Source organism: Microtus oregoni, unplaced genomic scaffold (assembly GCF_018167655.1).
Source record: "Microtus oregoni isolate MIOR12 unplaced genomic scaffold, Mior012 000003F_ref0000135, whole genome shotgun sequence".
Lineage (NCBI taxonomy): Eukaryota > Metazoa > Chordata > Mammalia > Rodentia > Cricetidae > Microtus > Microtus oregoni.
In genome coordinates this window covers 23,505,902-23,528,381 of record NW_024543062.1, presented here as the reverse complement: position 1 = coordinate 23,528,381, position 22,480 = coordinate 23,505,902, and the positions used below count along the sequence as shown (strand labels likewise).

Genomic DNA, 22,480 nt, shown 5'->3' with positions numbered 1-22,480 from the left:
GGTGAGAACTGGAAACCAATTTTCTTCACAATTTTGGGTTTGTTTTCTCTTGATTTTACATTTATTCATTTATTTAGGCTTTTTGAGACAGGGTTTCTCTGTGTAGCCCTGGCTGTCCTGGAAGTTGCTCTATAGACCAGGCTGGCCTCAAATTTATAAAGATCCACCTGCGTTTGCCTCCTGAGTGCTGGGATTAAAGGCATGCGCCACCACCACCCAGCTAGGTTTTGTGGTTGTTGTTTGTTTCTTTTGGAAGAGAGAGAGTATCACATAGTCCAAGATGGCTTCAAAGTTGCTATGTGGGTAAAAATAACCCTGAACTTCTGATTATCATGCCTCTACTTCCCAGTGCTGGGAGTTCAGTCATGTTTATGCACTGCTGGGGATCAAACTGAGGGCGATGGACATGCTAGGCAATCAGTCCATTGACTGAAACACAGTCGTGGGCCTTATGCGCATTTTTTCTGTAAACCCAAAACTGCTCATAAAAATACATTTGAATATTTATAAAAGCTATTTTATAAGAGAAAGCACTGGGGAAGGAAGGGGATATTTTGCTGGGTGCCAAGGGCAGAGCCGACTCCATAATACCCTAGCAGGCCTAATGTGTGATGTCTGTCATGGTGTGGAAGCTGCTGCTGCTGCTGCTGCTGCTGCTCCAGGCTGGGTCCACGTTCCAGGCTAGGAAGACAGAGGTGATTTTAGCCTATAAGGTGAGCTCAGACTATGTCTTCCCACTGCATGCTTATTAGATAGGAGGCTGGAATCTAGTTCACAGAGGCCTGTGGCAGGGTGGGGAAGCCAGGGCCTCCATGATCTGGGCAGGCCCAGTAGGGAGGGACTTGAGAACACAGACCCTAAGCTGCACAACTGTAAAGTGTCTGAGGATACACCCTACTGCTGCACCTAACCCTCTTGCAACCCCATCTGCCAATGGAGCCCCAAAGACACAGCAGATTGGAGAAAGCTCCAGAAGGCAGGGAACAAGGACTCTCTGAGGATCTCCCATAATTCCTTTCTGTGCCTTTGCACACACACCCAAATCACCGGTGCTGTGTCCTATTGCTCTGTGGTTCGCTTCTCCTCTGCCTTCTCTCCTGTGTGCCCTGGTGTGGCTCCTCGCTGACCTCTGGTTGCGGTCTCCTTAGCAGTTAACCTACAGCCAACACGCTGTTTTTGTTTTAAAAAGCAAGACAGAAGGGATCTGGGTGGAGCTCCCTGGTCTTCCTTTGCTAGCTCCTGCCGAGCTAACTGTGCAACCCCGGGAAAGTGGTTGCCTCCGAGCATCTGTTTCTTCACCTGGCATCAGAGGTGAGCCAGACAGCGCGGGGTTTGTCTATAGTGCTTCCTGCCCAGGCCCTATTGCTCTGCCACCTGGCCCTCCTTCTGTCTCAGCTTGCCTTCTGTGCACCTGGCCTATAACAACAGACGCTTTGGGGGGTGGAGGGACTGAGGTTTGGCTTTTTTGAGACCAGGTTTCTCTGTGTAGCCCAGGCTGCCTGGGCATGCACTCTAGACCAGGTTGCCCTTGAACTCGGAGATCTGCCTGCCTCTGCCTCCCTTGGGCTGGGATCAAAGGTGTGAGCCACTCGGCTCTGCTAAGATGATCTCACACTATCTCCCCACTCCTCATCCTTCCCCTACTGACATCTACCTTTTCTGTCTTCTTCCCAGGTCAGACAGCTCATCTTGAATTGAAGGGTGGTTGATTTAAGGAAGCCAGAATGGGTGGTGGTAGTGTCTGACCAGAGAAGCCCTTCTGGGGACTGGGTCTGCTGAACTGCCCTGGGGCAGGTAAACAGAATCGGAATGTTTCAGGTGATCGGAGAGCCGTGTGCACACAATTCTGAATGTCAGAGTGACTGCTGTGTCACTAACAGCTTGAACCCGCAGAAGTTCTGCACACCCCAGACCGTGTTCTTGCAATGTTTACCCTGGAAGAAGGTGACTGGGGCCCCTAGTGACACCCAGGCAGGGAAAGAAACCAGCAGGGGGCACCTTCTGGCCCCACTCCTACCTGGTTTTGGATGAGCTAAAGGAAGTGGCCCCTGTGGGGGGTGGGATATAAGGGAGTCCCCAAGGGTGCTAGAGGGAAGGGAGTCCCTGGCAGCAAAAAATGCTGGTCTCCTGCTCCCTCACAGCCGAATGGACATTTCTGTGAAGAACACTTGGAATGCTACAGCAACTGCTGCATCCGGACTGGCGACAGCCCTAACAGGTTCTGCTCAGCAAAGACCATCTTCTTGCAGTGTGTATCTTGGCGCAAGGTGAGCATGGAGCAAGGGAACAGGTGAGGGGCCACCCCATGGGAGCGGGCTCCCTGGTGAGAAAAGGGAAGGAACACCCTCCCTGGGGCTAGATGATATCTGACCATCTCTCTCCAGCAAGAAGGGGACAAATGCCAAAGCCACTCAGAGTGCTGGAGCCTATGTTGCCTCCCGCTGAGTGAGACCAGCTCTCCCCACTGCACAAAGAGAACTGGGCTCTTGGCCTTGTGCCTGCCAGTGGTAAGTCACCCACCTCAACCCCCACCTACTAAAGCTGCAGAGGGCAGGTCCCACCAACAAAGGGCACAGTGACTGCTTGTGGTTAAGGGTCCCTATGCAGTTGCTAAAGTGGAGGAGACAGCTGGAGCAGGCTGGGGGGGGGGGTGGAGGTGACTGTTCCTGGATCAGGCACTGAGCCTGGTGTGAAGCTACACAATGATAAAGGTCTGTTGATCCCACCTGGAGGGACCAGAAGCTTGCACAAGCCAGGAAGCTGGTGTTTAAAGTACCAGGAGCTGGGGCAGAACCAGTCTCCAGGCCTACAGGAGTGTGTCTATATCTGTACATGTGTATTATATCTGTATATTCTGTCTCTCTCTGTATTTCATAGCTCTGTCTCTGTCTGTCTCTGTCCCTCTATCTGTCTCTCCGTATCTGTGTATCTGTCTGTGGTATCTATCAAGTAAAGGTATCATTACAATTACCAAGTAGAAATGTCTCCCAACTTCTCTCCTTCCCGTCTCCTTTACTTTCTACTGGTCCTTAGTGGAGCCCGAGGACAAGAGAGGACTACAGAGAATGAACACTGTGGGAGTCGGCAGCAAGACTGTATGCATGGGCTGTGTAGACCATGGGTGCCATGTGGAGTTAAATACGTATTTTGCTGTTTGACATCATAATACCAACCTGTGCACAGGGGTCTATGGCTCCTAAGGTTAAGAATATGGTACCTGCTGGGTGGTGGTGGCACATGTCTTAAATCCCAACACTCGGGAGGCAGAGGCAGGTAGAGCTCTGTGAGTTCGGGGCCAGTCTGGTCTACAAAGTGAGTTCCAGGACAGGCTCCAAGGCTACAGAGAAACCCTGTCTCAAATAACCTAAAAGAACATGGCACCTGCCAGAAGGGCCCCCTCCTGTTGGATCTGCTTTAGCTTGATTGCCTCTAGGGACATCCTGGCACAGCTTAAATGAAGGAAAGGGTCAGGTAGTCACAGCGTCTGGACCCGAACAAGGGTGCTGTGGTTAGTGCTTAAAATCAAACTCATGTAATTTTTCTCTCTGATTTTTGCTGCCCTTTAGTGAATGAACAAGAGCCTGCAACCACAGAACTAAAACTGGACTTCAGAGAGCAGAGAGTGCTCTGTTCACATCCATGCTGGTTCCTTATTTGGGTTCTAAAATTCTGTGGAAATTAGAGATGTCTGTTGCTTGTTGTTAATATGAACTTGAGTACTACAGCTTCTAAGAACAAATCATAGAATTGCTGATCAATTACTACACAGAAATAAAAAAAACTACTGATTGGTGAGAAAGTATCTGTGCAGTCCATAGCTCGCTCGCTCTCTCTCTCTCTCTCTCTCTCTCTCTCTCTCTCTCTCCTTATTTCTCTAATATGGATACAGTGTTCTGCCTGCATGTAGTCCTGCATACCAGAAGAGGGCACCAGATCTCATTATAGATGGCTGTGAGCCACCATGTGGTTGCTGGCAATTGAACTCAGGACCTTTGGAAGAGGAACCAGTGCTCTTTACCGCTGAGCCATTTCTACAGGCTGTTTTTCTTTGGCAGTTTCTCCAGTGTGAGCTGCTGAGGTCCCCCTTACTCCCCAACTTTGACCCAGGTCCACCTTTGTTGTCCACACTTGCCCATGCTGGGCTAGCTGAATTTGCCCCTGTTCAGCTCCCTTTCTTCTTCCTCCCTTCCTGATGAGCCCTCTGCAGAAGGGGGTCCTTCAGTTCCATTTGGCTTATGAGTCCAATACCTGCTTTATATTTTCCTAGACTCCTCATGACCAGGGCCCTGGACCTTAGACGTGCTTCACTTAGACTGCTGGGTGTTTGAAGGGGAATAGCACAGTCTCTGGTCTTCATTTACACTGCTGGTGTTTGAAGGGGAATAGCACAGTCTCTAGTCTTCACTTAGACTGCTGGGTGTTTGAAGGGGAATAGCACAGTCTCTGGTCTTCCTGTGTCATAAGTGTCTTGTGCCATCTCTGTCTTTCCCTGAGCATTGCTGAGGAATGTGGAGGTGATACTATGAACAAGCTGTGGCTGGGATCACCGAAAGAGTTTGAGATGTTGGTGTCTTTCTTAGGACAGGATGTGGCCCAGCCTGGTCCGCTCAAGGCTGTAAGTTTAAACCCCAATACCACAAAAGAAGATGCCTTTTGCTTACTAACTTAATAGTAAAGTGTTTATTACATCAACTGTAAGGCAAACTATAAAAATGTGTAAGTTCAAAGTGGTAATATGCAATTTTTAAGAATTGCTGACATTTCTAGGACGTTTTATTTCCAACTTTTTGGTTTCAGCATTATCTTTAACAGTACTTACAAAATAGCATTTTTGGGCCAACAAGATGGTTTAGTGAGTAAAGGCACTTTCTACCAAGGCTGACAACTTGAGTTCTGTCTCTGGGATCTACAAACTGCCATCTGATCTACACACACACACACACACACACACACACACACACACACAGAGAGAGAGAGAGAGAGAGAGAGAGAGAGAGAGAGAGAGAGATATGGGGCCACGCCTTCTTCCTAATGAAATAAATGCAAGCCTAAATGAATAAAATATCATTTTGTGATGTCTACTAATGAAAGAAAAGAAAATTAGCTGAGTCTTTCCACTGAAAAGACTGAGGTAACCTCACTTCCCGATGGATGTTTCTCAAAATACATAACTTGGGACTCATTACTTAAACAACCACGAGGACTCTGTGATGGTTCTTCGTGGTTATCAACTTGACACATCAGGAATCAAAACACAAATGACTGCACATACCTGTGAGAAGGTTTTTTTGTTTGTTTGGTTTTGGTTTTTCAAGACAGTGTTTCTCTGTATTGCCCTGGCTGTTCCAGGCTGGCTTCTTGTTTTTTTTTTTTTTTGTTTTTTTGTTTTTTTTGGTTTTTCGAGACAGGGTTTCTCTGTGGTTTTGGAGCCTGTCCTGGAACTAGCTCTTGTAGACCAGGCTGGTCTCGAACTCACAGAGATCCACCTGCCTCTGCCTCCCGAGTGCTGGGATTAAAGGTGTGCGCCACCATCACCCAGTCTAGTTTGTTTGTTTTTTTTTAAAGCAAGGTCACAGGAACACACAATGAAAACCGTGACCTGAAAGCGAAGAAGACACAAGAGTAAAGCATGACGGAGCCTTGAGTCACAGGTTTTTGATGTTTTCTTTGTTGTGCCTGAGTCCAAGGACCCCCAAGAAGACCACCACGGAGCCACACTTCCGAATGCAAAAGCAAGATTTTGTTTATTAAGTACAAGCTAGCACAGGTCCTCTGCCTCATAGTCTGACACCGCAGATGGAGGGAGAAGGACCCCGTCTATTTTTGCAAGGGGCTTATAAAGCTAAAAAAAAAAAAATCACAAAGCAATCCCAAGGTTACAGTCTCAAAATACAAAATTACTTATCCTATATCACCATTGGCTAAAGGTGAGGTATAGCTCAGCTGTTAGCTCCTGATAGGCAGTTAGTATCTGAAGGGGATAGCAACAGCCCCCCAGTTACGTCCTCCAGACATCTGCTGACCCTGTGCTAACCTCAGAGGCAAAACAGTGGTTAACCAGGACGTTTGAAGCAAGCAGATTAAACAGATGTTGTTTGAGTACCCTGGTGGGCATCCTGGTCACTTTGAGCAGGGCAGACACAGTTTCTTGGGAATGTTTATGATTTTCCCGGACTGCATTCAGCCCCCTAGTTAGGTCCTGTCTAAAATGGAGTTCTTTTTCAAAATGGAGTTTGTTTTGTTCCTTCCTTCTTTAGCAATTACTTCTAGTTAATGTTAACCAGTTCAAGACCCTGTGCTGTTCCAAAATGAGCCACCAGGTGGTGCTGTGACCTTGGTAGAGCAGAAACACCTTGGCAAGAAAGCACCTGATTCAGAAAACACAAAATACGGGCAGCGGTGGAACAGACTGCTGTTGTGCCCAAGCTGTTCTGTGAAGATCTGCTTTGTAACACTTCTTTTTCCTGATGAATAGCTTCAGCTTGAGCCAAGTGGGTTGTAAAACAAACACAAGGAAGAAGGGGATCACAGCTCTGCGAAACCCCAGGCTGGAAACCTTTAAGGACCAAGTCACCACAGGCATTGAATCTCTGGAGTCAGCGATCAGGGTTGGCTGGGGAAGTGATTCCTAGGGTTGAGACAGAAACTTGGTCCATGGGAAGTAAAAAATTGATGGGCCAATTCAAGGTGCAGCAGGCTGAGTGTTGTTGATTCCTGGAGAGCCTTTCCAGGGCAGTCGCACCTCAGAAGTGCTCTGTGGCTTTAATACTATGGGAAATGAGGTGGCTGTTGCTCAGTGCGTTTTTATTCACGTCAGGAAAGACTGGAGTCTACAATTACCGTCACAGACCATAGCTTAGCAGAGCCGTTGGCTTGTCCTGTGGTGTTACCTCAAGAGCACAAGCTGCCAGGTGACAGGATGGCAAGGCTGGTGAGGCTGCAGGACAAGCACCTGGTCTTTTTAGAGCCCACTGTGAACGCAGACCTGAGGATGGAAAATCTATTGAGCGAGGGAAGGCCCCAGGCAGCAGTGAACTACTGTTGTTCTTAATTCCTGCGGGTTGTTCTTAATTCCTGCGGGTTAGACGAGGGTTACGCTAGAAAAGACACAGACACGCGGCGGTACCACGTGGTACACTTTTTAATGGGAGGGGAAAACACACTAGGAAAAGTAAAAGGAAGGGACAAAGGGAAGGGATAAGAAGGGGCGAACTTGTGGCTTGCCCTTGCTTTTAACAGAGGATGCAAAGGCTTCTGGGAAATGTGTCCCACGCTTGCGTGCGCTGGAGTCCAGAGGGATGTTGGGAGTTGTAGTGTTGCAAGGGAACAACATTTCACCCTTTTGGTTTGATTAAAAAGAAATTGGGGGACCTTAAAGGGTAGGGAATGGGGGCGTAGTCCAGTCTCTCATGGCTGCTTCCTGCTGACTTTGGGCGTTGAGGGGTCCAGGGAATGTCCGATTATCTTGGCAATGTCCCATTGGCGTTTGCGGTCGCTGGTGTAGTTGGTCACTGATGTCCATGTCCAGGGTTGCTGGCTGGTGTAGTTGGTCAATGATGTCCAGAGTTGCTGGCTGGTGTAGTCGGTCACCGATGTCCAGGGTTGCTGGCTGGTGTAGTCGGTCACTGATGTTTGAAGTCCTGGCTGTCGTCTGAGGTGGCTGATTGAAGAAATCTGTGTGGCTTTTCCTGAGTAGCTGGGTCATCATTAAGATGCTGGAAGGCAAAAGTTGCATTAGTAAAAGAAAAAAAAATTAAAAGAAGGGGGGGGAATTTTTGGAGAGCTGGGGTGAAGAGGGGGGGGAGAGGGTCTTAGGATGTCCGGGGTTAAGAAATGATAAAAAAATTAAGTGATACTTATTCCTTTGTGTTTGATCCGTTGGGCTGGCATCCCGGAGCTTAAGGAAACTGTCTTAAAAGAAATAGATTCTAACCATACATCTCTTAACATTTCAGGGGCCACTGCTGCAGTCAGCAGCTGACCTGTTACGTAAAAGAGCTTTGTAGAGGAGAATCTGCTTACCACTTGCCTTCATATTTGATGGGGGTACCTGTAACGACAGCTAGACGGTTATTTATGAATTTAAAGAAGGGAGGGTGTGTTAACACAGCGACGGATCGGGACCATTGTTTTCCTTAGACTGTAGCAGAGGGAACTGAATCCGGCGTCCTTTGGAACCTAAGAGAACAGGGTCCGGTTTGGGTCACCGTGTATGAAGGATTATCTTGAGCTGTGGAGACAAACGGTTAAGTGAATATTTGGTCCTGGGATCTGACTTTTGGCAGATCTGACAGGAGGCTGCTGTAGCTTTTAGGAGCCTGATATCCTTAGGTGTAACAAAGGGAGAGTGGTGGTTAGTGACAGCGGGAGCCTAGAGGGGCCTTGGAAGACCGAGGGGGAGGCGTAGGACAGGGAGGAGACGCTCCAAGCTGCCTGTGTGGCCTGTGGCGGAGGGGAGGCAGGGAAGAATCGGAAGACATGGAAGACACGCACGACCTGTTGCGGGAGAAGTGGGGCGAGGCTGGCCCGGAGAAGGAACGGTAATGGGTGAGCTGTCGCTGTCGCTCAACTGGGCGGAGCGAGAGCGAGTGGCCCCCCCGAGGCGCGGTGGGGGGTGTGTGAAGGCAGGGGGGTTGAGGTTTGTCCGCGGGATCCATAGCAGCGGCGGGAGCAGAGGGTCCCCGGAGGGATGGCATTGCACCAGCCTTCCAGATGTGGGGGTTGGTTACAGAGCCCACGACTGAAACGAAGTCTGTCCGCAAAAGGTAACTGGCCCGAACCCAGCTACCGTACGGGGGGAGGAAAGGCCCCGGCCCCGGCTGGGAGGAGACAATTACCGTGAACACGGCAAGCCAAGAGCGCTGGCATCCCGGGCGTTCTTGGGGCGTGCTAACTCTTAACTGCCCTGACCCAGCAACCGTACGGGAGAGAAAGTCCTGGCTGAGAGGAGGCGATTAAGCTCTTTAGGGCACAGGGCCCGGAGGTGCCACAAGAAGCGGCCCGAAAGTGGACAGGAAAAAGTTAGAAAAAAGGAAGAAAAAAGAGAAAAAAGCCCGGAGCACCGAACTCCGGGTGCGCGGACTGAGCGTTTCGGCCGAGGGCAAAAAACCGGGGGAGGCGGGTTAGCAACCTAGCCCTAGCCCGAGGTGCGCAAAGAAAGCCGGCCGGACAGTCTTCGAACGCCCCAGGGGGAAGGAAGCCAACTCAGGGTAACTCACGGATCAGGATGAAGCTGTGGAAATGGCCGTGGAAACAGGTGGTGGTGAGCGAAGGCTGTCGGTTCTTTGGACCTTGTCGGCGAAACCCAGAGGCAAAAGCCTCGGGCACCGGACGGAGAGGTCTCCGAGTCAATGCGGCGGCACCAAAATGTTGTTCTTAATTCCTTGGTGGGTTCTTAATTCCTGCGGGTTAGACGAGGGTTACGCTAGAAAAGACACAGACACGCGGCGGTACCACGTGGTACACTTTTTAATGGGAGGGGAAAACACACTAGGAAAAGTAAAAGGAAGGGACAAAGGGAAGGGATAAGAAGGGGCGAACTTGTGGCTTGCCCTTGCTTTTAACAGAGGATGCAAAGGCTTCTGGGAAATGTGTCCCGCGCTTGCGTGCTCTGGAGTCCAGAGGGATGTTGGGAGTTGTAGTGTTGCAAGGGAACAACAACTACACTAACAATGAAAAAGGGCAAGTGTGTTTATCAGGTGCAAGGAAGCAGATGCTTGAGGCAAGAGTTGCTGAAAGACTGGGGGTGGTGGTGGTGGCGGCGGCGCATGCCTTTAATCCCTGCACTTGGGAGGCAGAGAACTCTGTGAGTTTGAGGACAACCTGGTCTACAAGAACCAGTTCCAGTACAGGCTCCAAAGCTTCAGAGTCTCGAAAAACAAAACAAAACAAAAAGAGCTGCTGAAAGGCAAAGGGGAAGTTACTCAGAGCTTTGACAGTACCTTAGGGGGTGAGTCGAGTCTGGGAGTTCCAGCCCACTCCAGAGGCACATCAAACTTAGGGAGCTTTATAGCTGGGGCATAGATGGGGGGACTTTGTCTTCACTCACAGCATCTAGAAGTAAAATGGGTGTTGTTTGGGGTGATTTCTGTAGGACTCAGCCTTAACAAGCTTAAAGGAGGCCTGAGTTTCAATAGTTTACCCCGAAGCAATACCTGGTTGCAGGAAGGACCACAAACTGAGACTACCCAGGTACCACCCAGGAACAGACCATCCAAAGAAAATTCCTAATGTTCCAACCATTGTAGATAGGACCATCTGCCAGCACACACCCATCATTTTTCACCAGGACACCCCTAGACAAATGTCAGCCAATCAGGGGTCCTGAACCTCAGAAACCACTCACCCCCACCTTTACTATTATAAAAACCCAACTCTAACTGAGCTTGGGGCTCTCTGATTATTCTAATACACTGGACACACAGAGTTTGCAAAATTGCATAAAATCAAGGCTCATTTGTAATGGTTTAAGTAAAAAGTAAAATGCTGCAAGTCCCTGAGTGGCAGCAGTGGGCTGCGGGCCATGAGACCACGCCCCAGGTCCCTGAGCTGTGGCAGGCAGTGGGAAGCAGGTCCTCGAAGTGCAGGCAGGTCCTGAGACTACAGCAGGCCACGGAGACAGCTGGGTCCCAGGCAGGGAGCAGGGAGCCGCATGGTGAGTAAGAGACCTTGATGGGGCAGCCAGTTCCATGAGGAAAGACAGACGGATGGGCACACCACGAGACCACGCCACAGGTCTCCGAAGGCGGCTGGTCCCAGGCAGAGAGCCATGTGGTGGGCGAGAGACAGAGACATGGATAGGCATGCCCTGCAGAGTAAGGTTGGATATTTATTTAGTGGGTTATGGAGGGGAAAGGGGAGACGAGCAGAGAGAGAGAGAGAGAGGCAGAGAGAGAGAGAGAGAGAGAGAGAGAGAGGAGGGGAAGAGGAGAAGTGGGGAGACACAGAAGCTGCCTCTTTGAGAGGGAGATGGAAAAGGAAAGGACTCAGGCTGGAAGCTGAAGATCAGCTACAGGGGAGAGAGTAGGCGTGGCTTGTCTCTTAAAGGGACAGAGCAGACCATTACATCACAGCTTTTCCAAACAGGACTCAGTTCTCCTTGTTGGCTTTGGGAGACTTCACGGATCTGGACATACCATGCAGTTGCAGCACTGGAGGAGAACTGGTAGCTAGAGCTTGCATCTCCACTTCTAAGGGAGCAGGTTTTGGCTCCAGCACCAGTTGTTTCATACAGACTGCAGTTTCTTTCAGAGGTCTCATGCTTTTGTTGCTGCCCACTGGATCTAAGATGTCTTCTCCCAGTGACATTTCATCTTGCTCTAGTCCAGCCCCGTGGCTCCTTTGTTTTCACTGAAGCTGGTGTCTGGCAGCTGCTGAGGAGGCTATGGGCTGGAGGCCAGCTGCAGGCAGGTCAGTGAAAGCTGAGAGTCCCACATGGCGTGGGCGGCTATGGAATCTAATGGGCCAGTCCTGCTTTCTTTGTCTCTCATGCGGCTGACTGGGCATGTTCAGACTTGCCTTGAATTGGAGTTCTGTTGTCAAATGATGTACTCTTTGCCAAGGGTCATCGCCAGCTGTGTCTTGTCCTCATTGCAAGGACGCTCTCTGGGCCCAGGTTTTCACAGAGATGCCCAAGTAGCAGACAGTACCCTGAATGTTGCCCATCCAAGGCAATCATCCATAAACGTGACAGTCTACTCCAGAAAGGAATGTCTATACCACATTATGCCCAAATCTGCAAAGTCCCCCAAAAGCCAACAAGGAGACTGAGTCCCGTATGTAAAAGCAAAGAGCCTTTATTTTATGAAAGTTTGCAAACTCAGTCTCTCCACATGTCCAATGTTTTGGAATAAACAGAGAGCCCCGAGTTCAGAGTTGGGTTTTTATAGTAGTAAAGGTGGGGGTGAGGGGTTTCTGATTGGCTGACATTTGTCTAGGGGTGTCCTGGTGAGTGTGTGTTGGCCACTGTGTGCTAGTGAGTGTAGATAGTTACAGCAGTTGGAATGCTAGGCATTTCCTTTGGATGGTCCGCTCTTGGGTGGTGCTTGGGTAATCTTAGTTTATGGTCCTTTCTGCAACCAGGCATTGCATCAGGGTAAACTACTGAGACTCAGGCTTCCATGAAACTTACCGATGGCTGAGTCCTACACTGGCAGGTGATAATGGTTGGAAGTAAAGAACTTCCATATTTAGCCTATCATGGCCGGCTCCTACAACCACACTAATGAGGTGCAGGTATTAGGTAAGGACCCACGAGGACCTGTAATGATTCAGTCACACAACACGGCTGACACTTCCGGGTTCCAGGGCCATGCACGTGCGGACAAGCCCTCAGGCAGAAGTGCCTAATGGCTCTGGGAATCTTAAAGGACCCCGCGTGACCCATATGCAGCATGGTTGCATCATCTACGTATGATGCAGCTGCGTGAGCCCTTGCGCGCATGCGTGAGCTCCATCATCTGTGTGTGACGTAGCCACATCATCCCCCTGTGCTCATGCGCTAGACGGCCTTTAAAAGCTGGATGCTTTTAAAGGCCGTCTAGCGCATGGTGGTGGTGGCGCACTCCTTTAATCCCAGCACTCGGGAGGCAGAGGCAGGCGGATCTCAGTGAGTTCAAGACCAGCCTGGTCTACAAGAGCTAGTTTCAGGACAGGCTCCAAAACCACAGAGAAACCCTGTCTCGAAAAACCAAAAAAAAAAAAAAAAAAACAAACAAACAAACAAAAAACCTGGATGCGCCATCTTCTCTATCTCTCCCCCCCACTCCTCTCTCTCTCTCTCTCTCTCTCTCTGCACACTACCTTCACCAGGCCTGCACCCCCCCCCCCCCATCCAAAAACCTGTTCCGCGTTCCGCGTTTCCTTCGCCTTGAGGAAAGATGTACCGTTGGCTGTCACTCAGTACTCATCAACATGATGGTCTTAGCTAGAGGACCCTAACCTGCTGCTCACACCTAGTGGTGAGTTCTATGGCCTCTTGAAGTGGTTCTGCAAGGCTCTGAACAGGGCCCTCTGAACAGGGCCCTGTGAGCGGCCTCCAAACCCACTCTAGTCAGTGACACTGTGTAGCCCTGGCTGAAACATGCTATGTTCTCACAGAAATCTAACTTCCTCTGCCTCTGATGGGATTAAAGGAATGTGTGATCCCACCTGGATGACAAAGTATTGGTTTTGTTTGTTTGTTTTGTTTTTTAAATCCCACTCATTTCCCAGTCCTTGTAACCTCCCCCAAAAGAAAGTAAAAAAATCAAAACCAAACAACAACAAAAACATCGTGCTGACCCCTCTGGGCAGTGGCTATCAACCGTAGCGTTCTCTTTTTTTTTTTTAAACATTTATTTATTTATTATGTATACAGTATTTTGTGTGTATGCCTGCAGGCCAGAAGAGGGCACCAGACCTCATTACAGATGGTTGTGAGCCACCATGTGGTTGCTGGGAATTGAACTCAGGACCTTTGGAAGAGCAGGCAGTGCTCTTAACCACTGAGCCATCTCTCCAGCTCCCCGTAGCGTTCTCTTACATCACGGCTGTTGCTCTCCAGCTCACTACACACGCACCTCTCTGCTTGGCTGTCTTTCCTGTCCTCCATCACACGCACCTCTCTGCTTGGCTGTCTCTCCTGTCCTCCATCACACACACCTCTCTGCTCGGCTGTCTCTCCTGTCCTCCATCACACACACCTCTCTGCTCGGCTGTCTCTCCTGTCCTCCATCACACACACCTCTCTGCTCGGCTGTCTCTCCTGTCCTCCATCACACACACCTCTCTGCTCGGCTGTCTCTCCTGTCCTCCATCACACACACCTCTCTGCTCGGCTGTCTCTCCTGTCCTCCATCACACGCACCTCTCTGCTCGGCTGTCTCTCCTGTCCTCCATCACACGCACCTCTCTGCTCGGCTGTCTCTCCTGTCCTCCATCACACGCACCTCTCTGCTCGGCTGTCTCTCCTGTCCTCCATCACACGCACCTCTCTGCTCGGCTGTCTCTCCTGTCCTCCATCACACGCACCTCTCTGCTCGGCTGTCTCTCCTGTCCTCCATCACACGCACCTCTCTGCTCGGCTGTCTCTCCTGTCCTCCATCACACACACCTCTCTGCTCGGCTGTCTCTCCTGTCCTCCATCACACACACCTCTCTGCTCGGCTGTCTCTCCTGTCTTCCATCACACACACCTCTCTGCTCGGCTGTCTCTCCTGTCCTCCATCACACGCACCTCTCTGCTCGGCTGTCTCTCCTGTCTTCCATCACACACACCTCTCTGCTCGGCTGTCTCTCCTGTCCTCCATCACACACACCTCTCTGCTCGGCTGTCTCTCCTGTCTTCCATCACACGCACCTCTCTGCTCGGCTGTCTCTCCTGTCTTCCATCACACGCACCTCTCTGCTCGGCTGTCTCTCCTGTCCTCCATCACACACACCTCTCTGCTCGGCTGTCTCTCCTGTCTTCCATCACACACACCTCTCTGCTCGGCTGTCTCTCCTGTCCTCCATCACACGCACCTCTCTGCTCGGCTGTCTCTCCTGTCCTCCATCACACGCACCTCTCTGCTCGGCTGTCTCTCCTGTCCTCCATCACACGCACCTCTCTGCTCGGCTGTCTCTCCTGTCCTCCATCACACGCACCTCTCTGCTCGGCTGTCTCTCCTGTCCTCCATCACATGCACCTCTCTGCTCGGCTGTCTTTCCCGCTCTCCATCATGTATTCGTTTGTCCTAGTGGTGCTGGGAGCTGCAGTGTGTCACCCTTTTGCCCAAACAGCTTTACTTGCAAATGTTTATTGCAATGAGTCATTGGTCTGGTTCAAGACCTTTGGCTTCTGCTAAACTATCAATACTGGACCATCACTTAGCATGATGGGGTTAATGCTGAAGATCAGAGAGCCAGAGCAGCAGGCCCTTAGAGACTTGTTTTACCTCTAGCAATGCTCAGACCAAAGGGGCGATCCTGTCCTCAGACTGCATCTCTCGATTGCATCTGTCTATACCAAGTCTCAGACTGCAGCAGTCTCCTTCCGCCTATATTCCTCTCTCCACTCCCCAGCCACATCACTTGTCTCCACCTCCCTAGTGCTGGGATTAAAGGCGTGTGATCCCAAGTGCTAGGATCACCTTCGTGTGAGCTCTGTTTCTCTTTTAAACAGATTCAATCTCCTGTAGCCCAGGGTGGCCTTGAACTATAAGATCTGTCTCCTGAGTCCTGGAATGAAAGGTGTGTGCCACCACTGCCTGGCCTCTAGTGGCTTAGCTCTGCACTCTGATCTTCAGGCAGGCTTCATTCATTTAGATATAAACAAAATATCACCACCCTTCACTGAAATTCCTCTTAGTTATCTTGCTCTTGCCCAAAGTCACGGAGATCCTGAGGCTATGGTTCCTCAGTAAGACCAGCCCTTCACATGTTCCAACAGCTCACAGATGGGGCAGGTGTTGGGGTGGGCCAATCAAAGGCCTGGATCTGGGCCTGGGTGGGGCCTGGGTTGGTCAGCCTATCCCCTCCACCCTCACCAGCTCTCCACACTGGTACTTTTCCCTTGCTGTGGCAGCAGAGGGACAGGGTCAGTTCATTGTGGTCCTCAGACATCAACACGGCTTCAGGTGGCAACCCAGACCACAGACATCTACATGGCCCTTGGTGGCAACACAGACCACAGAGACCCTGGCTGACCCAGACATGGCAGCCCAGGCCCTTGATATCACCATGGTCTCAAGTGGCAGAGCAGTCCTCTCACGTGGGCCTGTTCCTCACCACTGTGAAAGCTGCAGCTCTACCTCCCCACTCCCCATTCTCTCCCATCTTCTCAGCACCCAGAGGGCGGGCCTCTGGCTTTGTTCTTCATGCCCAGATATTGGAATCACTCTGATGAAGTAGACAAGGAAAGCAGATAAATCTCTGAGTTTGAGGACAACCTGGTCTACATCATTAAGTTCCAGGACAGCCTGGTCTATATACAGTCCCAAAACCAAAAAAACAAAAGATGAGTTAGGGCAAGTGAAGTCTTGTCTAATCCAGGGTACCCTGGGAGGAGACATATAGCCAAAATACCTATCTGGATCATAACTTTCTGGGATACAGGGGACGTTCCCTTCTGCTACCCAATCCACAGCATCACTGTGTTCATAATGCTTTCATTCTGGGGCTTGGGCAGCCATATGGTTATAAAGCACTAATATAATAATATAGTTATTGTCAGAGCAGCCGTTACTGTTTGCAAGCCCTCCAAGATCTGGCTTGTTGACTACTGATATTTCCTCATAGAAGGGGGAGGGGTGATGGCCTTCTATTCTAGGTGCTCCCTCTTGTGCCCCTTCGCCATTTGTATGTAATTAGCCCTAGTTGAACATGGCCTAGTGATTTAGGAAAGTGCTGGAGTATAAAAGCTGGGGAAGATGGGCATCCCATCTTGCAGCTCTAAGTTGTTCTTTTGGGTTCTCATTCATGTTAAGATTTTCTGGAGCCGGGCGGTGGTGGCGCATGCCTTTAATCCCAGCACTCGGGAGGCAGAGGCAGGCGGATCTCTGTGAGTTCGAGACCAGCCTGGTCTGCAAGAGCTAGTTCCAGGACAGGCTCCAAAGCTCCAGAGAAACCCTGTCTCGAAAAACCAAAAAAAAAAAAAAAAAAAAAAAAAAAAAGATTTTCTGGTGATGCAGCTGCTTTAAGGCACTCCTTATTCTGTAAGAAAGTCCAAGCACTCTGCAGAACCCTACTTGGTTTGTCACTGGTATTCTATCACCCAGGCTTTCCACTCGACAAGGTGACCTGATTAAAACTTTACTTCCAAGCCCAAACAGGACACAGTGAGAGCTACACCAAGTCAGATGTACAGGTGGGTCCTGAGCTTCATCGATATGGGCAGGTGGCACTATCCTGCACACATATGGAAGGAGGTCACTGGCTATCTCTTACCCCAGACATTCTAAGTTTTCATTCACTGGGCAGAGTTAACATGGTTCTATGTGGTGCAACAGGCAGGTCAGAGACACCTGCATGTGGCAATGTGCTCTCAAGAGCTGCAAGCCCTATGCACCAACAGTGAGAACGTGAAGAATGGGTTCCAAGTAGAAAACCCGGCATCTCTGGTAATATGGGCTGCTGTGGCCAGGATGGTTAGGGTTCATGTCACTTGGGCCAACCTGCAAAGTCAGTCATGCAGATGGGGGGGGGGGGTACAGCAGAAGTGGTACCCACAGGACAGCCCCAAGGGAAACAAAAGCTGAAGCGAGCAGCATGGACTGCCAGCCCCACAGTCTCAGAATGCCCTCGAGGCACTTTGAAGCCCAGAGCCTCATATCCCAGGGAAGGATAGAGACAGTGAGACACCTGCCTCAGAGCCACACAAGACACTGGACCACATTTTATCCAAATCAAGGCTATATTTATCACTGTTGATTGACGAGAAAACAGACTGTTTGGGTCGGTGGTGATAGTGGGGGTGGGAGGGCAACACCCAGACAGACGCTAGGAAGAAACTAATCTTTTTCTAAGATCCAGACAACGCAACACTAGCATTAGCATGTGGGCACGGGTTTGTCCTTGTAACTGGGGTCAGTCCTGAAGTCCACAGTGAGTCTAAGGAGATGCCCACAAGTGTGGCTCTCTGGGAGGTCCAACCACCCCGACAGGAGGCTCAGGTACTTTCCCTAAACATCCTGTCTTGCCTGGGAGGCTTGCATAGTTGAAGGATAGTCGCTGCAGATACTCTGCTGAGTGTGTTCACAACTGACAGCCAAGTGGGTTTTTGTGACCACGTACACAAATAACCAGAGGGATTTCTAGAAACTTTTTATAGACTGTCCAGGTTAAGAATTTAATAAGTTTTATAATTATATCAACAGAATATTTACATGTTTTTCTCTAAAAAAAAATCAAACCAAAGAAATCCTCTTACACCTGTGCATAAGGCAGAAAACCCAAAGTTTTGTACATTATTATTATTATTATTAATATATATCTGTAACTTCGGTTCCAAGTACCAAGGGAAGGCCAGAGCCGGGCCTGAGTGTGGAGCCTCACAGTGCGCTAGACAGAAAGACTGTTTCTATAAATAAGACAAACTCTGGGGCTCAAACGGAATCTGAGACGTGAAACCGTAAATCCCAAATAAAATTTCTTATTTTCTTTTTTGGTTCTTTAAAATGTTAGAGCACAAAATTAAGAAAAATACAAAACCATTAAAAATGCTTGTCAGCTGTGGGGAGTTACAAAGCTAAATTTTTCCCAGTGTCCTAACTGCAAGCTCGGAAAATAAAGTTACCCCAGAAAAAGAGTCAAGTCCTGGACTATGCAAGCCCCAGCGTGGAGCGAGCGGCGCTGCTCCTGGACTAGAGGAACTGTGTTCAGATCCCAGGTATGTAAGTGAGTCAGTCCGCTATGCTGGGACTACCGAGCCTCCACCTCAGGCGGGTTGCACGCCGCCGGCGAGTAGTCGCGCGCCTCGCCAGGCCCAAGCGCCAGCGGCGTCGTCCTAGAGCGCGCTGGTGGTGTAGACACCCCGCTAGCAGCCACCAGTGGAGGAGGCGCCCCGAGTGCGGCGGTGGCCGGCGGGGTCCGGGCCAGGAGCGTGCCGTGTAGCGCGCCAGGAGCCAGGCGCGGGTAATGCAGTGCCGGCAAGAGCGCCGTGCCCGAGGCGGGTGCGCTGGCGCGATCCAGCTCTTCCCGGCGCACCTCCCGCAGGCACTCCGGGCTGTAGTCGTGAGGCTCGCGGTCGCGGTAGGTGCGCTCGGAGAGCTCGAAGGCAGCGGGGCCCGCAGCGGGCGGCAGGGCGGGAAAAGTGCGACGTGGCAGTTCTAGGCCCCGGTAGGTGTCGCGCGGCAGGTCCCACACGAAGCCCGACGAGCCCAGGCCCAGATGTGTGGCTGTGGAGTGCACGCTGATGCCCGTGAGCTCCGGTGTCTCGTCTTCCCTGTGCTCCTCCTTTACCTTCACATCGCCCTGGGGCTGCTCAGGCGTCTGCTTGCCGGACTCCCGACCCAACAGGCCTGCCAGGCGCAGGCAGTCATCCAGAGCTGCCTTGCAGTAGGGCGATGGAGGTCGTGCACCCTGTTTGGCACCATCCTCTTTGCCTGATGAGTGGCCCTCCTTGACCCGAGGCTCAGCCTCACTCTCTGTGAGGATTCTAGGGAGGCCCAGCTCACCAGGGCCCCGCTGCAGGAGGCTGCTGATGGGGTGGCTCACTGATGCTGCAGGCGAGTTGTGGCTCAGCAGGTGCGTCTTCTCCAGGAGGTCCCTGGGGACAACAGGATAGAGCCATCACCTAGAGCATCTATAGCTCCTAGAAAGGTGTTTGTCAAGTTCCTGTGACCTCAGTATTCCCGCTGTGGAGCCTCTGTATCCTGGGCTCTAGGCATGTCCAGTGTTAGAAGTGCCCTAACTGTGAAGACACTGGTTGTGGACAATAGGAAGCTCCCTATCATTCCTTCCCTGGTTATTAGATACAGTTCTCTATATTGTCCTGGTGGCTGCAGCATGAAAAACTGCTCGGAGTTCTACCACTTGGGGGCTGGGGAGGCAAGGCAACATGGCTCCCCCAACCCTGGAATTCCCTGCTCAAAATTTAAGCATTCTCAGGTTTAGGGGTATGCAGTTGCTTTCTAGTAGTTTAACTACAGATGCTGTCTGTTTTAAATTCCCTCAGCACCAGCCTAATAATGCAGGCCTGTAATTCCAGCTGAGAGGCTTTGACTGGAGGACTAAACGGTTCAAGACCAGGCTATACAGTTCAAGGTTAGCCTGGGCCACTTGCCCTGGGTTCTTGCTGTTCTCACCAAAGGGCCAGGGAGGATCCTGAAAACACGCTACACTCACTTTTCTGGTAGGGTCCCCAGCTAGGCCTACAAGCAGGTTCTTTTCCCACATTTTGTTTGTTTGTTTGAGACAGGGTTTCTCTGTGTAGCTTTGGAGCCTGTCCTGGAACTCTGAATACCAAGCTGCCTTCGAACTCAGAGATCCACCTGCCTTTGCCTTCTGAGTGCTGGGATTAAAAATGTGCACCACCACAGCCCGGCTTCTCCCACATTTGCTCAGTGTGGGGAAGTCTAGAGCAGGCCCAGGGCTCTGTTCTCACCTAGCTGAGTCTCTCATACTGGCCAATTCTGCTCTCACCAGGCAAAGGACCCTGCTCCTTTGGTCTGGGGGCAGGAAAGAGCCTCCAGAGCCTGACCAGGGAGGGATCTCAGAGAGCACTCTAAGGTGCCAGCTGCAGGAAGGCTGACATGATGACCTAGGAAGTCCCTGATAAAAACAACCTGCATTAGCATCTGCAGCTTTGAGACTGCAGGGGAATTCATCCGCAGACGGAACCTTCCACCCTGAGAAAGTTCCCCTTCCTGCCTCAGAAAGCCCCCAAGCTTCTGGACCTGGGCATATACCCTCCACTCCCGTCGAGATGCTGCTTCTCATGTTCTGGTTGAAGGGCAAACTGTGTTTGCAGAGGTCAGTCTCCTCTCATTTTCACATTGCCTTGACCAATCTAGAGCTTAACACTTGGTGCCAAGACCCAGGGGGGCAGTTTTGGGGACCTACGCCCCTTCCTCTGAGTAATCTTTCCTCCCGCCCCTTACCCATCTACCTTTGCTGACATCTCTCACCCAGAGCTGCTCACCTGCTTACCATCTGAAACCTCTAGGTCTTCGCAGCCTTTGTCTTCATACGCAGTACAAATAACATTCTGAGGTTTTATTGGAATGTCATATAAACTCAATTGAGTCTTCCTCACCTGCCCACTTTCCCTCCCTAACTACCAACCTCTAGAGCAGAAGCCAGTCCCCACACCAATCCATCAAACATCCACACATTAAGGTAAAATCTGGGTTGAGTTTACAAGCGCCCTCAACTGACTCTCCGAGGTCCTCCAACTTCCTGCCTCTGGCTTTGCTTGCCAGGTCACTGTAATTGGGGGTGCATGTTAGGTGACCACTTACTTCCAGAAACAAGCTTCACACTCTCCTAGCCTAAAACAGTGTACAAGATTTCCATTCTACACACTTTCGCTTGTCTTAAGCCTGAAGACATTAGTTAGCCTGTTGACTGAAGTGTGGACACAACACAAATTGGGTAATACTTTTCACTTTCAAAGTCTCACTGACTCAGAAAACTTCATAAAACAGAAGGGCAACTGTTATTTTGCTGATCTTCCGTGTCACTAGAGTACCCTGCCCCTTTAAGAGACAAGCTCCGGTGGGCAGTGGTGGTGGTGGCGCACGCCTTTAATCCCAGCACTCGGGAGGCAGAGGCAGGCGGATCTCTGTGAGTTCGAGGCCAGCCTGGTCTACAAGAGCTAGTTCCAGGACAGGCTCCAAAACCTCAGAGAAACCCTGTCTCAAAAAAACCAAAAAAAAAAAAAAGAAAAAAGAAAAAAAAAAGAAAAACCAGAGAGAGAGAGAGAGAGAGAGAGAGAGAGAGAGGGGGGCCCCGCCCACCCTGATCTCCCACCCATCTTTCATCCTCTGTCCACCCCTCTTCTGAGGCACCCTCCCCGCTCTATTATCTCTTCACTCCATAATCCCCTTCCCCATTAAATAAACTCCATACCCAAGCTCTCTCTGTCTGTCTCCCACTGGCCAGGGGACCTGCCAGGGTTGCGCTGCCATGAATCTTACCAACAGTTCTGCAAGTCTCCTGTCTTCCTTTACTCCCGCCATTCCCTTTATTTCTTCATTTCTGGATATCAGGTGTTACTAGCTCACAATTTTTTCCCCTTTGAGACAGGGTTTCTCTGTAGCTCTGGCTATCCTGGAACTTGCTTCTTAGACTAGGCTGACCTCAAATCACAGAGATCTGTCTGCCTCTGCCTCCTGAGTACTGGAACTGCCCTTCCCTATCAGACTTTTCTCCCACCCTGCCTCTATGCCACAGGGATGAACTGTGAACAGATTTCTTTTTCTTGATACAGAAGGTCCAATTAAGATCTGGACCTCAGGCAGGGCGGTGGCGGTGCACACTTTAATCTCAGCACTCAGGAGGCAGAGGCAGGCAGATCTACAGAGTGAGTTCCAGGACAGGCAAGACTGTTTCACAGAGGAATCCTGTCTCAAAAAAACAAAAACAAACAAACAAAAAAGATCCGCGACCTCTTCCCTCCCAAGGGATCCCATATATCCTGCTCAGAACAAAAAGACAGTTCTGGTCCATATGATTGTTGAAGGTTTAATTTATCCTAGGTGTGCCATGGCCACAATAGACTCTTTGGTGCCAAACAGGAACTGCTGGTACCACTCCCCCATCCTGATACTGGTAATATTCCTAAGGGAGATTCAGAAATTACTCTGTATCTGGAGATAAATCTTTTTTAAACAAACAAGCAAGCATCTTCATCCTTTCCTTCTCTCGTCTGTTCTGCAACCCTGAGTGAGAAAGTCACGCTGTGATCTATCAGCCACTCGAGCTACCCAAGGACCCTGTTTCCTCAAGCTGAAACTATGACATTTTCCTCTTTATTTTACTATTTTGGGCCTGCCACAGGTACCATCTCCTTCTGTATCCA

The 22,480-nt window shown here is 50.4% G+C and overlaps 2 protein-coding genes across 14 annotated transcripts in view; one reads left to right on the top strand and one right to left on the bottom strand.

The window, feature by feature from the left end:
* The first annotated feature begins 611 nt into the window (after positions 1 to 611).
* On the top strand, positions 612 to 4,297 carry Lrcol1 (leucine rich colipase like 1). The gene is made up of 5 exons (XM_041648110.1): positions 612 to 713; positions 1,819 to 1,944; positions 2,142 to 2,267; positions 2,385 to 2,507; positions 4,268 to 4,297. Exons 1-5 carry the CDS (start codon positions 612 to 614, stop codon positions 4,295 to 4,297), a joined length of 507 nt encoding a protein of 168 aa, XP_041504044.1.
* A 13,501-nt stretch (positions 4,298 to 17,798) lies between these two features.
* Fbrsl1 (fibrosin like 1) overlaps positions 17,799 to 22,480 on the bottom strand; it is an 89,035-nt gene continuing 84,353 nt past the window's right edge. For all 13 annotated transcript variants that reach the window (XM_041647554.1, XM_041647601.1, XM_041647603.1 and 10 more), the window contains one exon: positions 17,799 to 19,225. In XM_041647554.1, the coding sequence (XP_041503488.1) occupies positions 18,379 to 19,225 (847 nt within the window). In that variant the 3' untranslated portion in view covers positions 17,799 to 18,378. The remainder of the gene's footprint in view (positions 19,226 to 22,480) is intronic.